At 40.5% G+C, this 17,176-nt stretch overlaps 2 protein-coding genes across 2 annotated transcripts in view; one reads left to right on the top strand and one right to left on the bottom strand.

Annotated features, from left to right (window-relative positions):
* tcf7 (transcription factor 7) overlaps window positions 1–10,268 on the top strand; it is a 77,599-nt gene extending 67,331 nt beyond the window's left edge. Inside the window, exons 11-13 of the mRNA XM_037687866.1 lie at window positions 2,105–2,153; window positions 5,132–5,204; window positions 9,890–10,268. Coding sequence (XP_037543794.1) covers window positions 2,105–2,153; window positions 5,132–5,204; window positions 9,890–10,268 — 501 coding nt within the window. The remainder of the gene's footprint in view (window positions 1–2,104; window positions 2,154–5,131; window positions 5,205–9,889) is intronic.
* A 1,673-nt stretch (window positions 10,269–11,941) lies between these two features.
* skp1 (S-phase kinase-associated protein 1) lies at window positions 11,942–16,190 on the bottom strand. The gene is made up of 6 exons (XM_037687859.1): window positions 16,048–16,190; window positions 15,340–15,439; window positions 15,179–15,252; window positions 14,679–14,822; window positions 12,652–12,792; window positions 11,942–12,524 (listed from the first exon to the last, which is right to left on the bottom strand). Exons 2-6 carry the CDS (start codon window positions 15,434–15,436, stop codon window positions 12,489–12,491), a joined length of 492 nt encoding a protein of 163 aa, XP_037543787.1. The 5' UTR covers window positions 15,437–15,439; window positions 16,048–16,190; the 3' UTR covers window positions 11,942–12,488.
* Window positions 16,191–17,176: the final 986 nt, after the last annotated feature.

Here is a 17,176-nt window from a genome sequence, read left to right as displayed (position 1 = left end):
TATAGTAAGAATCAGATTCAAAGAATCATATAGTAAGAATCAGATTCAAAGAATCAGATTCTGAGAATCAAATTGTAATTTCCATCTATCCATTATCTTTACCCGCTTCTTCTTTTGCCCTTTAAAACCTTGATGGTCTCCTTAAAGAATAAACAAATTTAGTTTGACCTAAAGATTTGACTGTGTTCTTAGAAAAACAGTTGCACTAAAACTAAAAATTTTAAGGATTTAACATCGCCCTTCAATGGTTTTGAATAAAGATTTCGTGTAATCTGTTAGCACTCGGAGTATGTGCTATGTGATGACTCTCAGCTACTACCCTACCAAAATTTAGCTCATTATCGGTACAAAATAAATAAATAAATAAATGACTGCGTTAAAGCTATTTATGGTTTAACTAAGGCTGGATTGCTGTTGGTTTTTTTTTTTTATTCTGTTTGTTTAATACTCGTCTAGATTTTTTTAAATTTAAATTGTGTAAAGAAAGAAAGATCCATTCACAATAAAACACTTTGCATAACGCATAATATTAGTAATATAAGCTGACAATATCATTGTGCTGTCACATTTTATTTCAATTGCAACATTAAGTCATTTCAGCCACTTGTTTTTTTCTGTTGCTAACAGATGACCTAAACTTGTTAGAACACATAAGAGTTTTAGTTTTTTAAATCCAGATTTTGGGTTTATGGAGTTTAGAGCATGCAAAGGGGCGGGCAGTCAACTTGCATCTAAAAACCTTCACAACTGACTGAGAAAACTGGAAAATGTTTGAGTAGTTTGGAATTTAAAAAGGGAACCCAGCATAAATGTATTTTTTTACACAATTAAAACTGTTACCAAAGCTTCTAACCCACAACAAGACTGGCATTGCTCAGTGCCGCTGATGAACGATGCCTAAAGCTAACATTACTGTTTAGGACACTTCTATTTTGTGTCTTTTTTGATAAAATAGACCATCAGAAACCATTTTTAAAACCCAGTTGGTGTCTCACAACCAAAGTGGGGGCTCTACACCCCATTTCGGGAGCCACAGATGTACCGGTCTGTTTAATAACATGTACGCACTGCACATGACTGACCTTGAAACATCATCAGTGTGTTTGGAGAAAGCCCTTCTCCCCTCATAACATCTGACAAGTAAAAAAAACAAAAACATCTATGGACCTACGAGCACAACAGGAAGAGAAGTTCCACGTCTCGCCCACACACATGTAGAGGGTTTCTCCTGCAAGTCACCAAATACAATAAAACCTGCATATAGACGAGTGCGTGCACACACACTAATACACACTAATGCACATGAACACACACGTACGCCCCGCAGAGTAGAGGAGCTTCATTTGCAAGACGAGTTGTAACCACACAGACGCTGCTGACGGCGAGACGAGGGGGGCAGACATCGACGCGTAGGCGGTAGATTTCTGTTCCCACATCCTTCAGCTCGCCCAAATACGAGGTCCTCGTCACCGGATCTGTGTGAACGGCTCTGATGTTTGCCTCAGCAGGCGCTCATGACTATAGGCACCACAAACCATTGACAGAAATATGAAAACAAACATTTTGGAGATGAGGTGAACTAAAAGTCTTTGAAACAGATGTTTGAAATATCTTGTATCTCTTTTAAAATGCTTGAGGTCTCTTCAGGTTTTGCATGAATTGAGGATAAAGTGACTAAAGCAGTGCAAATGTGTTCTCTCATTTCTCTTTCTTGCTTTTGTCTTGCTTTATTAAGACCATGACTGACCTGGTTGCTGGTTGTAGCTTTTAACTTTTCCACGGTTGAATCTTTTATTTCAATTTGAAATTGGATAAACATGTCAGAAACCTCAATGTTTATTTATAAACAGTGCAAATTTTGTTCATTTTGCTCATGCTAATCAGAGCTACACTCCAATGATTTTACAAATACTCTTAATTTATTTTTGCAAATGAGGACTCCTCTGATAATGTTATCCAGCTCAAAACAAAGCACAGTAACTGGATTTATCAGACAAAAATCTGATCATTTCCAGCTCAGTTGATGTTTTCTCATTATTGCTGTGTAGCTGATCCAGACTCTTTATTCAGAGCAACTCTTTGTTTTTGTTTGTTTCTCCCACAGGGCAAGAAGAAAAGGAGAAAAAGGGAGAAGCAGCAGGACTCCAACACAGGTAAACGTTTCTATATTTGCACAGATGAGTGTCGAGAGCGTTTCAAAGAATTCAGCTGAGTTTTAGCTCACCTTGTAGGCAGGATGTGTCTTAACGTCAAACTGCCCTCCCACTCTCCTTTGTGTGCCCATCTCAACTAATCCTACTCTCATATACCAACCAGAGCAGACGACACAGACCAAAGTAAAAAATATAATTTTGTGGCTGCAGTTTTCTTATTATAATTTAGGTTTTTCTCCCTTCTCGGCTATATGATCATTTACAACACTAAACTGGTTGGGTAGAGCAAAGCGGATCTTTCAGAAACAGATGCGTTGCTTCACACACCCTGACCATGCCAGTATTTTCTCACATCACAACACAATCAGGTATTTTACTGGGATTTCTAGCATGGAAATTAATATTACAGTAGTCCCTCGATTATCGCGGGGGTTACGATCCACACACCACTGCGATAGGTGAAAAACCACGAAGTAGGAACACTGTATTTATTCTAGTTATATATATTTTTAAGGCTTTATAAACCCTTCCCACACTCTTGCAATGTTCTAAACTCTTAAACCTAAGTAATTTTAACAACATACGTATATGTGCTGCACAGTACTGCAAAAATTTACTCACCAGCTCTGCAGAGCAGCAGCTTGGTTCTGGTCGGGCTTGGTTCTGGTTCTGCAGACCTACCCTGCAGCAACGAAGCCCACCGCCCCGTCCAGGTTGATGTGCACGTGGATAATTGAGCTTCAGGATTATTTGCAACTTTTCTGCCAGTCCTGAGAGATAATAGATAGATCGTTATTTCTGACTTTGCGTTGCAAAACTTTCCCTCCATTTCGGCAGAAAGCAGTGGCCGGAAGCACTGTTGGCTTCTGGGTAGTGTAGTTTTTTTTCTTTCTTTTTTTTTTCCATTTTCATTTAACCTTTATTTATACAGGTAGTCTCACTGAGCCACGGGAACTCATTTTCAAGGGAGACCTGTTTAGGGAGCAGATGGTGGGGGGTTAAGGGCCTTGCTCAGGGGCCCAGCGTGGGGCGACTGAGGGTGGAGGGAGGTGTGGGAGTTTCAGTGTATGTTTCAGTGTAGTGTGGGTGGTACACTGTAACCTGCATTACAGTTTAGACTTATTGAAAGAAAACTACAAAATGTCAGCGCCTGTCCAAAGTTTTTTTTTTTTTCCCCCCGTTAACTTTTTATCCCGCACCGTCCCAATCACATGAGTAATATTAAAGTTGACAGTCGTGTGTCGTGTACAATCTTGCATTGAAAAACCGCGAAACGGCAAGTTTACCAAAGTTGAATCGCGAAGTAGCGAGGGACTACTGTATTCATAACTGCAACAGAAAAGTCTAGTTTTAGAAGCTTTTTTTTAATTCATTCAACCTTTATTTATACAGGCTAGTCTCAGTGAGCCACGAGGACTCGTTTACAAGAGAGACCTGTTCCAGACTGAACATATAAAGTACAGTGCTGTGCTTTTTGGTCAAATTTTTACAAAAATGGTATAAAACGTTTGTGACAAAACATTAATTATAATACTAGGAGGAAAATATACTGATCAGTCCACAATAGTAATCTGTTAACGTGTAGCCGCTTCATTCATTTCAATTCCCAGCTGCAGTAAGATTTTATCATCTATGCCACATTCGATGCAAGTTACTAACGAAGAAGGAAGTCTGGAAGGGCAGTTTTGCACACATTTCTATTACTACTTCAATATATATTTAAACTATCATTGAAATTCAGTGTTTTATGTTTAGTTTTCCTTCAAAAACTGTGGTAAGTGTTGAAGAGAACAGTTAAAAAGAAACCGTTGCCTTTGGAAAAAACAAAAGTGAACGAAGGTTTCTCTATCACAAGAAATTCAGCAAGTTGCAATTAATGTCCCAACAAAATGTCCTCACCACCCTAACAGGTTGTTAGACTGCAGATACATGTTCTAATATGTCTAAGTTGGATACTTATTTTATTCATTTTCCACGAACATAAACGCAAGAGCTTGCGTAATTCAGCGTTTCACTTTTAAGAACAGAACTCTGGTCTAACGCGTGAAACTGCCAGTAAATGGCAACGACTTAATACAGATTGTTAATTCCGTAATGTAATAACCAAATGATTTTAGATGTAGTATTTTCAAAACACTTCGTGTGTGGCATTATCTTTATTTAAAGTATGTTATGGGTGTGTTTTATGCAGCACCCCTCACTAAAATCCAGAGCAGCTAATTTCCTTCAGAAGCCACCAAATTGGTTAATAGACTGTAATGTATTCTACATAAATATGATGATGATCTCTAAGGTCTGCTACAGAATATTAGTGATCAAACAGCATCATGAAGACCAAGGAGCATGCCAGACAGGTCAATGATAAAGCTCTTGAGAAGTCTAAAGCAGGGTTGGGTTATTATACAACATTCCAAGTCTTGAACATGTCATGGAGTGTCGGTCAATCCATCAACAGTTGGTGGTTGTAACCAGACAAAATGTGGAAAAGTTCTTGTGTGTGTGTTGGGGGAGGGGGGGAGAGAATACTTTCAGAAGACAGCCTAAAATAATTTTCTACCAGAAGGTAACTCATTGATGAACTATATCAGACTAATAAAGTATTTGTTGAACATAAGAACATGATTTTTCATACCTATAGTGCGTTTATGAATTGAAAAGTGATTTATTTTCAGAGTCATTGTTCTGTAAAGAACATTAAGACCTTTTTAAAACATTGTACTAACAGAGTGTCCCAGCATGGCTGCTTTCCTCTCTCTGCGTGATTTTAACTCGGCTGTGTTTGCTGATGCTGTGTTGTGCTCCAACAGTCTACTAACCGTTTTCCTTCACGGCTCTTTCTAAGCAGACGGCTCCGTTGGTGTTTTATTCTGCCCTGATGAGCCTTCTTTCTATCTGTGCCTCCCTCCCCCCAATCTCTTTTATTCCTCTCTGTGTTTTTCTTTTTCCCCTGTTTTGTGCATGCTGTTCGTTGTGCTCAGACCCGGGCTCCCCTAAGAAATGCCGGGCTCGCTTCGGCCTCAACCAACAAACGGACTGGTGCGGTCCCTGCAGGTGTGTACCAAGCATCTCGCCAACTGTGTAGAAACTGGCTGCTGCTGTCCCACTAACTCCCAGAGTTCTCCCATTCCACCTGCATCACTTTAACTCGTAGCTGCTCGTCATCTCTTAGACACCGAGCTGCCTTAGAGGTAGTTCTGATCTCCGTTACGATGTTTTTTATTTTGTCTTCTTTGTTTTAGTGGTTGAGTTTATCAAGCCTCACCTATGTGCAAGTGTTGAGTCCGTCCTGAGCTGTCCATGCGGTGTGTCACTAACCTGCTGCTTTGCTGTTTGAAGCATTAACATCTTTTTAGAACAAGCAAAAGAGAAAGTAGCTGTAATATGAATTATTAGGATTTCAGCTCCTATATTAGTGGAGAAGCAACCGTTTTCGTCTTCTGTTAATAATAAATGTGACTTGTTGAAATTCAATGTGTCTCACTGGGCTGCGGTTATTGGAGACGAGTTAACGAATGACGATGGCGGCTCGAGGGAGTCCCTAAAGTGTCTTCAGATGTCCACAAGGGTTTACCACTCAGCATCACTGGTTGTGTAGTAAATGGAGGAGAGATGTAAAAAACACCTTCAACTTGTTCTTTGGCTTTCATTTTCATTCAGCTTTTCCCCACGTTTGTGCAGATTTTAAATAAATTCTGCACAAAATATTATCCTGTGCCCCAGGCGACTTTTAGTTCCAGTCAGTTTTCACTCAAGTATTTAAATCCAGTCAACGTGGTTTTTACTTTCCCATCATTAGATTGTGTTTCTAAACTAAATGAGAGTTTCTCCGTTTTCCTTGTCTGCATTTGTATGTGCATCAGTAGTAAGAGGAAAAACATCACTGATGTGGCACAGCAAACATTGTCAATCCAAACGCTTGTTTATTGACGTTTCCTCACAGTTACATGAGTTTTACTAGGCCTGTCACGATAACAAATTTTGCTGGGCAATTAACTGTCTCAGAAATTATTGTGATAAACGATAAGATTGTTTGAAATTTGACAATAATTAGTAATTATTGTCAAATTTAGGAAGAAATGTTTTAATTTGTTTTGCATGTAGTACCTTTTTTTGACCACTGGAGGCAGTATCAGACTGTTTGAACCAAAGAATGGATAGTGAGGGCATGAGCAGCGTGTCTAAGAAAAATGGGAGGGAGGCCCCTTGACGTGACATGGGCTGTCTCTCTTCGGTTCTCAAAATGGCAGACGCTCGGTGTGGTTTGAGCTCTTTAGCATAGCATTTTTCACACAAAACTTTTAATAAAAAATCAGTAAACAAGTTCTCAGCTTCTTTTTGCAGAGAAAAACAACTTTTTACACAAAGGCACAGGTTTCAACCGTGAATTTCGGAGCTTCGACAAGACGGAGGTTTTTGCCCGAGGTCGGCCTATTAGCTTAGCTTCTCAGCTTAGCTGCTTTTATCGATCCAAAAACACAATTTTGGATTGTTTAAATGGAGGAGAAAGAGAAAGGGAGGGCTCAGTGAAGAGCACCAGAGTTGACTTTTTGTCATCCAGTGTCTTCAGAAAGAGAGAGACATGATGAAACGATAAAATGAGGTTGATAATTTTCATTTGTCATGTGATTAATTGATTTATTGTTTATCACGACAGGCCTAAGTTTTACGGTACCGGCAGCCTGTAAACAGGGCAGCAGGTCCGTCGCCGCCTCGCTCCGCTCGGTCCGAGTCGCAGCAGGATTTAGTTTGCAGCAGGAGTCTGGATCTGTGCGGTTCTACATGAAGAGCTCCCACCACCACAACACTGTAACAACTCCGTCGTCTTCCCCGCTATCGCGTCATGGAAATCTAAATGTTTCGGTTTGACAAAACTAGGGGGGGCGAATGCGGTTTGAGCAAATCCTTATCACACACACGCTCCCTGCAGCTTTGCGTTTTTTTGTTTTCTTTTTTTTTTTGACGGCGTTCTCAGGCCCATCTGCTTTTAACTTTCTCCATTCATGCAATGTGGTGACGGGCGCCTTTTGATGGTGAACTCTGACATTTAGAAGTCACTTTCTGTTGCAGCCTTCCTCCCTTTCTCTCCCTTTATCGATCTAAATATGGCCTAGTGCCTTTCCTTGTGGTTAAACCTGGTGACTCATCTCATGTTCTGGTAATGATCACAGGATCCTGCTAACTGCTTTGATGCGGCACTCAGTCTGCTGTAAGTGGAACACCTCAGCGCTGTTTCTCTGTTAGTTCCTCTATGTTTAGCTCGGAGCAGGAGAACGCTTAAAAATAGCCTAATTTCTTCGTATGAAGAGTTCAAGCGTGAAAAAAATAAATACAGTAGCCTCTCGTTTATTGCAAGAGTTACATTCCGGACCCCTCCCCCCCTCAATAAGTGAAAATCCACGAAGTAGCAACATTATATTTATTTAAGTGTTTTAAGGCTTTATAAACCCTTCCCACTCTCTTGCCATGTTCTAAACTCTTAAACCTACATCATTTTAACAACATATGTACAGTACTGTATATGTAGCTACTAAATTTTACTCGGCAGAACAGCAGCGGCTCGGTTCCGCTCCGACATGGTTCCGTTCGGCGGACCTCCCCTGCCGGTTCTGGTCGGCTCTGGCGATGGGCTCCAGAGAGAAGCCGGACCTAGAGCGGCGCGTCCCCCATCGGAAATCCTCGTGGACCGGCTGACAGCTCTCTGGTTCGCCGATGAGTCTGAGGGTCCGGTTCTGCTCTGGTTCTATGCAGCCCTTGAGCGCCAAAGTGCATTTTGGGGGCAGACCTTCGAGTGGCCGGCACGGGACCGGTGGTCCGATTGAGCAATCCGATAAAGAGAAGAAAAAAGTCCCGGTGGGCCCCGGAGGGAGGACCAGAACTACAGCAATGTGCGTCCCTTCTCAGAAGTCCTCGTGGGCCGGCTAGCAGCTGTCAGGTTCACTGGTGGGTCTGGGGGTACGGTTCTGGTCCAGTTCCCAGTGGTTCCATGTAGCTTTCTGCATCTGCTGGGCGCCAAAGTCACTTTATGAATAAGGACAAAACTTTTCCCGGTCCAATCAAAACTTTCCCTCTACATGTTCAGAAGAAGGAAACGGGGCTTCAGGGCGAGGCTCTGTTGGCTTCTGGGAAATGTAGTCCTTATGAGTGGCGATACGGTGGAGGCTTAAAGAAAAACTACAAAATTTCAGTGCCTGTCCGAAGTGTATTATTTTTTTGTTAAATGTTTTACTGTACAGTATCCAGTACTATCTCAATCACGTGAGTAATATTAAAGTTCACAATATGTACCGTGCACATTTTTTTTTTCCCCTTGTGTTCAGTCTTATTTTGGAAAAAACGCAAAAGAGCGAGTCTGTGAAAATCAAACCGCGAATTAGCAAGGGATTACTGTTTTAGGATTAATTATGGCACAGTTAGAGCTGCGTCTTTAATAACGAGACAATTCTCATCGCAGCTTGAACACCTCTGTGTCGTTCAGGTCTTGTTTGGAGCCGCGGACTTTTGTTCATTCTTCTAGAGACAAACTGTCGACTCTTCTAAGGTTTTTCCACAGATTTCTGAGTTTTAGATCTGGAAGAACCTTTTGATTCGGTCCAAAATGAATTCTGTGGTGTGTTAAAGATGATTATTTAGTTGTAAAAAGAACTTTTAATTATTTGGTCTTTTTTACTTGAAGGTACGAGTCCAAAAATGATAATAATTGAATCAAACTTTCCCTCTGTTTACAAAATATTCAGTGCCCTTTATAACACAAGCCCATATCATGATCAAACCACTCCTGTGGAGTTATTTCCACAAACTTCAGAGTCCTTATTTATTACATATATATTTATTTATTTATTCTATTGTAGCAAAAAAAACAACTTCTTTGGCATTTTGTCAGCTGTTTTGTTACATATTTTTGATACCGGATTCAGGAAATATTTCCTTTAGATGACCTTCAGTAACATTGTGTCTGTCAAGCAGCTCCATCAAAATATTTTCTGTTTTCCACGTCTCTGTTCGGCACTTTTTCAGCTGAGATTCTGAACTACATCACAAACAGGAAGTAGTTTCTAAAAACATGTTGATTTCTCCCGTTTTTGATTTAAAGGGTTTTAAAGAATAACCCCAGTGGCGCTCGAACCTTTTACATGTTGAGTGGTAATCCTTTCCAAAACATGAAAAAAAAAAAACTTTTAACATTTTGACAGATGAGCTTTAGTGCAGTTTGAGTTTTTGTTTTAAAGAGATCTAAACATTCTGAACAGAGTGGTACAAAGTTTAGCTCATTCTCTTTGTCAGACAAAAACCATGCTGTAGATGGCGAAACTGTGGGTTTGAATCCCAAGACCAGCACAAAACAGTTGGGTGGGAAAGGTGAAGCAACCACATCAGCCTGCACCCTTGTTTGGCCTTCTGTGGGCCCTTGAGCAAGGCTTCTCCTCTGCTGCACATGTGATGGGGAAAATGCAGTGAATTAATTTCCACATTGGGGGTTAACAGAGTATTTGTCACCTTTTCTGTAGCTTTCTGGCAAAGACCCAAAGTTTTATCGTCCGTGTTCAAACAAAACACGACGGCGTCGTAGTTGAACTAACATGAGTAGCAATAATAAGCAGAGCAGACCAAGAAGTAGTGCTTCATACGTTGTTGTTTGTTTGTGTGTCCATGTTGGTTGACCTGGGTGTGAGTCTGAAGCCTGCTGACGTTTCCCATCCACACTTTATTCACAGATAACTCTCTCTGACTGTCCCCAGGAGGAAAAAGAAGTGCATTCGCTACCTTCAAGGAGGAGGCTGCCCCAGCCCAGCTTCTTCAGATCTAAGTGCTATAGACTCTCCCCCCTCCCCATCTCCTGCACGCCACCGCCTCTACCAGCAGCCCCCCTCCCCGGGCCGCTCCCCGCCGCCCACCTCCACGTCGACGCGCCTCCCCTCGTCTCCGCACACACGCTCACACGCACGCTTCGCCCCGGAGCAGTCTGCCGGCAAGCGGGCGGCAGACTTCCGCCAGCCCGCAGCCAAACGCGCCCCCGCACACCTGGAACTGTCCGGCAAGCAGACGCTCTGCTCCACGGCGCTGTCCGCCGCCAAGGTGGCAGGACTGTCTCTCAAAGTGCTGACAGAGACTCACTGATGGCCGGCGTGTCTCACCGCTCGCCTCCTCCCCGAACAGTATTTCTGCTGCATTTCAAGCAATACTCGCTGAACAGAAGCTTTTTATTCAGACTGCCCGTTTGTAAATTATGTATTTGACACATTTGGTTTTAATCGTATTTTTTTTACCAGGTTGGGGTGTTTTATTGTTTTTCGAGGAGTGCACGTGCAGATCTGTAGGCTCACAGAAGAGGAATCAAGCAGCCAGCTCCTCCACACACCAGTTTATGATGTCTGGTTCATTCGGCTGCGCTCCTTCAGGGTCACTGCGAGCAAACATGTAGTAGAAGGCAACTGTTTTACAACAAATGTCTTTCCTGGGCTCGAACCTGCAGCCTCGGGTTTATGAGACCACAGCACTGACCACCGAGCTACCGCAGTCCTCACCAAAGTCTGTATTAAACAGAGGCAAAATAATGTCCAGAACCAAAATGTGTTCTTCAGCTCAAACGCCTGCCGCTAATCTTAAATCAGTCCGCTTCCCCTCCAGGGTTCCTGAGCGTAATAAAAGGAGAAATGCATATTGCCCGCCACTTTTCACAACCGTTTTAGAGATAAGAGTTACAACTTTCAAGATGTCACACCTGGAGTATGTGTTGGGAATGACTCAGCTACCACATTAATTTTAGCCGAACATCTGTAGAACTGACCGAGTTGTGTATTTAAATTTTTTTTTTTTTGCTCAAAATGTTCATGAGATATTTTGCTAACAAACATGAACAGACACAGGAAATGGCTACAGTTTCTGCTGACTTTGTGCTTCAAGACAATCAGCTGTTTTACAAAGAAAAAAGTTCTTAAAAGAAAAAGCAATCTTGCCAAAATGTGCGTTGAGATGAATTTTATTATGGTGGAAATGTTCTTCAAATGTTAAAACAGCTCTGATTTTTAATAATGTGGGAAGCAGCCATCACGTAGACCTGCAGACGCCCCGATTTTAAAAATAAATCATTCAATTTCTTTTAGATGCAGTTTCACAAAAGGTCTGTTTGGAGTGGAAAACAAAGAAAATCACTTGTTTTAGGCACTTTCAGGCTATCCAGCTTCAGCTGTTTCGTTTTGTTTATCGTCTGACTCCTGTAATTTTTAAGGTTTTTCTCAAAGAGGTTTTTTTTTATCTCTACCTTTTATTCCATCGACCTTTCTGCAGTTCTACAAACTAATGAGACCAAATGGGTACTATTTTATTGTGTTGTAAAGTTTTATATTATAAACTTTTGTATGTTTTTATGAAAAAAAGTTGCATTTCTTTAAAAAAAAATTCTAGTTTTGATCTTTTTCTAAAAGCAATGTTTTGTCTGTGCAGATTTTTGTAAAGTGTTCAAACTATACCTGTGCATGTTCCAGTTTTATCGTTGCATTTATATCATTTGTTGTTCAGCGCCATGTCCAAACTCCGCTTCTCATCGTCGTCTTCCTCCAGCAGAGGCTCGTGTGTGAAAAACGGCTCGTTTTAATTGGAGGTCGTCCAGGCAGAACCCCCTCCAAGACGTCTTCGTCTCTCTGAACTCCTGATGGGAGTTTTATTTTGTTTGTTTTGATGTATCGAGTGTTTTTGAATTTCTCTTCCACGGCTGCAAGATGAAGATTTCAGAAAATAAAAGTTTAAATTGATTCAAACTGTCACCGTCAATGCAAAAATAACACACACCGTCCGTTTCTTAGGTTTTATTTACTCCATTGTGTTTAATCATCGCCCCTCCCTCCCCCAAAAAAACTTGTCAAAGCCATACAGGAATTTAAGTAATTCTGCGTAACGGAAGATTAACTTCACTTTTCCTACACAATTTCACAAAACATACATTTACAGAGCAATAACAACATTCACCCTCATTTTTCCCAAAGTCGTTTTATTTAATTCAATGAAACTAAAAGAAAAACATCTCCAGTAAAAAAAGAACCTATTAAACTGGGGACATCCAGGAGGACAATTAGATTTTTCTGGGTGGTACAAAGACATGAAACTGTATAAGATGTTGGTACGCAACATAGTGAGTGTGAAAACAGTAACAAGCTTTAAATTAACGACATCACAGGTAGGTTTAAATGGTCATGCGTTTATTGGTACACGGGAATCGGGGGAACTAGTGGGCGACAGGAAATATATACTAAAAGTAAATATTAACAAGTATGAACAAACGCCAGTGCAACCAGTCAGCGAGGACAACCCTTGTCAGTGTGGTCAGCAGGACCCGCCCCTTTACTTCTCTTCACACCACTGGTTCTCTTTGCGTACCTGTTGGACAAACAGGTGTTTGAAAAGTTCGTCATGATCAGATTTTGTTAGACCTTGAGCTTCACTTTTAAAGGAAGAACATATTTATTTACTCCATTTTTGTCAAAGTGATGGATGGAATAAATACCTGGGCTTCCTCTTCCTCTGTAAAATCATTTTTGATGTTGAAAGTCTTCCTGATCTCCTCCGGGGTTTTGCCTTTAATCATGTTGGCCACTGTCTTGCAGGTGACGTCTAACAGGCCTTTGATGTCCAAATAGTTGGCGGCCTGAACAAACAAACAAATAAACACAAAGTGATAAAGAGATGAAGAGAAGGTTGCAGGGGAGAACACACACTTGTTTGATACCTGAACAAAATTATTCAGCATCTTATTTAAGGAACTGAGAATAAGAAAAATAGCATTTCCTGCCAAAATGCAGTGTGAATGCTTACTGCAGAAGAATTTGCTGAAAAACAGCTGAAATTCGCTTTTAAAAAGCATGCTTAAATGTAGCTGAAATAGAAGAACACGACTACCGGTAAATTAGAAGCAGAAATAACGTTTGCTGAATTAGTTTTAAATAAGCAGAAATGAGCATAAAAATTAAGAAATTTGCTAAATTAAAAAAAAAAGTAGCTGAAAGGCACAGAAGCTTAAACTACCAGACAGAAGCAGAAAGAGCTGAAATGAGCTCCAAAAATGTCAAATTAGCTGTAAAAGATTAGCTCAACAGTAGCTGAAATAGCTGCAGAAATTCTCAAAAAACTTGAATTGATCTGAAATTAGCTAAAAAATGCTAAGTAGCTGAAAAGGTAGAAGTTAAATGAGCATAAGAAAGCAGAAAGGAACACGTTTGCCCAATTAGGTTGAAAGGAGAAATGAAAGGAGAAATGAGCACAAAAAAGTGGAAATTATCTGAAAAAAAGCTGAAAATAGTTTAAAAAAATACAGCGAAGTAGCTAAAAAGCAGAAAGAGGCTTAAATTGCCAGAAGGAAGTGGAGAGCACATTTTTGCTGAATCAGGTTGAGAAAAGTTGGAGTGCAAAAAATGTGGAATTAGCCACAAAAAAGCTAAAATTAGCATAAAACAGCTAAATAGCTGAAATATCAGAAAAAGCTGAAATTAGCAGAAAGTTAGAAGAAGCACAGAAATGTAGTTAGCAGAAATAATCTAAAGGGATCACTAAACAGCTGAAAGTAGCCAAAAAAAAAAAGTTTAAATTTGCACAAGGAAGCTGAAAGAAGCTGAAGCAGGTCTAAATATGAAAAGGAGCAGTAAGAGGTTTTGATGGCTGCTTGTGTCAGACAAATTAAACTGTCAAACGTAACATTTTACAGCAGCTCAGTGAGAGCCTTTAATGAAAATGAAGGGAAGAAGAAAAAAACTTCAAATCTTAATCAAAGTTGCCGTTTTGTTTTTTTTTCCATTTATTTTTGTGACAGGGCCAGTTATCCTGTAGGTTCTGCTGCTTTACTAAACTGTTTAAACTTTAGTGAGAGGAAGCGCTGGGAACAAATACGGAGCTAATTTTAGTCCAACTCCTCTTCCATTTCTCCAGCGAGTCACTCCAGGAACGCTGCAGCTCAGCCCACAAGGTGTCGGCAGGTTTGTGAACGTGGTGAACATGAAGTAAAGGAGCGCCTGCCGAGACCCTCCATGTTTCCACCATCTTCTATCTTGGAGCTTGAAAACACTTCTCGCAGTAGGTAATCATCTCAGGTTACCACTCAGCTGCATAGATTTAACCTTTTTAAACCTCGAGGCTCTTTCATAAAATACTTCTAGACAAGACTTAAATACCTTCTGGCCGCCTCGGTGCGATATCTGAACGGGCCGAGGCGGCCAACCCTGATGCACCTTAGTGCCGCTAAGCGAGGCAGTAACAGAGCTGCAACGGTCGACACGTGAAAAAGGTGATCAATAATGTGATCAGTAATGTATGTGCAACCAAGATCAATGACGACGCTGCAACTTAGCATTTAGTTGCGAAAAAAGTTAACCAGAAAGAAAAGCATAATTGTTACATTTGTAAAATGATCCGACACATTTAACGAGTGTCGCAGCCCAGTTCTGCTCCGCACCTCAATTGATTCCGGATGTGGAAAATAAACATTCCCTTCATAAGAAACTAATACAGCTTTAAGCTAAATGTAAAGTAAAACATATTTACCAGAATGAGCTCAAACAGGGTGCCCTGGTCTACTTTGAGGAACTCCTGGTCCCAAACAGGAATGTCGTCCGTCCTCTTCTCCTTGTTCTCGTCGTCCTCAGGAGGAGGAGGGTCGTCCTTGTGATGAGTGCACCACTGAATCACCTGAAGAAAAACACATGCACAGATTCACTTTGACTTCCAGTTCAAATGTTTAAACAAATAAACTGGTCTTTGTTTCTTATAAAAAGTCACCATTTTAAGTGGTGTGTGTATATAAATATGACAAGAAGAAACGGCTGCATAAAATAAGTTTAACCTGCACAACAGCTGCAGCTTATTCTCATATACAGGTCTGACGTTTTATCCTCAATGCACAGAAAATAAACCCCGCATAATTTATCGTTTCATGTCCAACAAACCTGATCAAATCTTATCTCAACGTTGCAGTGACGTCATTCATCACTCTGCTGGGGATCAGTGATTGATTGGTGTGAGAGGGACAGGTGTGTGTTCTGTACCTTTTTAAGGATAGCAGCATTCACGTTAGGGAGGGGAACTGGGTCATCATCTCCTTCATCATCCATTCCCAAATCTGGCAAATAAATCAGTTAACAGTCAGCATCAGTCTACATGCTACACAGCAAGTATTGAAAACCCAACCCCAGAAAAACGTCCTTACCTTCTAACATGGTCTTGATGGTGACAGACTGTTTAGCTATTTCGACGTCTACCTCGAAGATTTCCCCATCAGAGCTCTGTAGCTTTATCGTGGGCATTTTCTGTAATGAAAGGTACATTTCGTTAAATAAGGCGGCAGGTCAGCGTCAACAAAACGAACACACGGTGACAAAATTAACTTGTTTACTCGCGTTCGTCGGTTAGCAAACATCAAGCTAACGTTTTAGCTAGTCGACAAATTGTGACTTCCAACCATAATAAAACACTTGAAATTACCAATTAGATACTAATGACGAAGCGGAGCAAATGTGAACCTAAATCAGAGCTGACATTGTAAGTTCCCTTGTATTTTTTTTTTTTTAATTAATTTAACAAACGATAGCTAAAGAGCCAAGCTAGCTAACCTAGCACACGGGGCTAACGAGGCTATGCTACAGCTAGCTAGTTTGGCTTACAGTGGATTAAAATAACCCCTATGCTCCTTAAAGCATACAACTCACAACAGGCGGCTTGTTTTCTTTTAAAAAGCAAAATATTTCGATAATGTTCAATGGTTTACATTAACCAGGCAGCTAGAATTACAAGACGTTACTCCAGCGGTTTGCTAAGTCAGCGAGGCCTCTTAGCGACCACGTCGAGTTTCGATCTAATTAGAAAAAATAACTTTCAGCCCGACTTCCGCAGGTAAATTCAACTCACGGCAACTTACTGTGAACGACTCAACAAAAATCCAGGTGTGTTTTTTCTTTGCAGTCCGTAGAAAGGCCTGGCAGCCGTAAGGACACCGACAACCACTGGAAGTCTCACTCTGTATTAACCCGCTCCGAGGCTCCTGCTGCCGCCTGGAGGCTGACCGTCGAAAGGAGGTGCGGGCAGCAATTCTTTTTTATTTAACCTACTTTTAATCATTCACTTTCAAGCTTTAATGCAGTAAGAAAAATGCACACTTCATATATTGTACCGTTCTCCTCCCATAACAAGTCTCCTTTCATATTGGTGGAAATTAACCGAGATAATCGTTTATTTTACAGTCCATAAATGCGCTTATTTAGGTTTATTTCGCTTTTTCCATGAATGTAGAAACTACTGATACAAAACTAGTCATACATTTCATAATATAATAAAAAAAACACAATAACACACCTTTTATTGGCCGTTGTGTAGTACCTAAATAAAACCAGCTGTGATCATATAGTATTTTTTAATTTAGTTTTTATTCTATTTATATTGCTTTGTAACGGAGAAATGTGCAAACTTTTTCAATTCAAATTAGGAGGTGTAGTAATTTAATGACAGAACTGAATGGGTTGAATATTCACCTGTGTAGTACTTAAATACACCACAAGGGGGCGCGCGTTGCCTCTGGTTACTGGTATTTTCGAGCCGAGCCTATGGTGCGTTCAAGTGCTATTTCGTATCACGTCCGTGCCGCGTTTCACCAATAAAATGCTATATTCTTGCTTCGTTTTAAAATATTTACAAGCACAAACCAATGTAAAGGTAAAAGTAGTTAAAATTATGTATAGGTTTACCTAAATCTTTAGTATTGTTTGGCAAATACTTTTATATATACTATTTTAACGGCATTTATTGCAATGTATGAAATCAAACATAAAAGGACTGCTCTACATTAAACGGTGAAGTTTTCCAAATCGCTCAATGTAAACAAAGTTCTCAGCTGAATTAGAGAAAACCACGTGGATGCTGATGGATGGTTGACCTACATTCAGATGGCCGTTGTCTGTGTAACTAAGTTTAATATTTGACCTATTCGCAGTCGCTTTGGCTGTTTCCATAGGTAAACAAACACACGTGGTAGTTGGCATCCACATCACTAA

Source organism: Nematolebias whitei, chromosome 14 (genome assembly GCF_014905685.2).
Source record: "Nematolebias whitei isolate Nwh7 chromosome 14, NemWhi1, whole genome shotgun sequence".
NCBI classification, from domain to species: domain Eukaryota; kingdom Metazoa; phylum Chordata; class Actinopteri; order Cyprinodontiformes; family Rivulidae; genus Nematolebias; species Nematolebias whitei.
Note: the sequence above shows the minus strand (reverse complement) of the source record. Positions and strands in the feature narration are given on the sequence as shown.

Excerpts from the sequence above, each read along its gene's own strand:
- skp1 (XM_037687859.1), bottom strand. The coding sequence starts at position 15,436 with ATGCCCACGATAAAGCTACAGAGCTCTGATGGGGAAATCTTCGAGGTA. Across the intron at positions 12,793-14,678 it reads CCCTGTTTGAGCTCATTCTG|GCCGCCAACTATTTGGACAT; the intron begins GTAAATATGTTT and ends TTGTTTGTTCAG. Across the intron at positions 12,525-12,651 it reads CAGAGGAAGAGGAAGCCCAG|GTACGCAAAGAGAACCAGTG; the intron begins GTATTTATTCCA and ends TTTGTCCAACAG.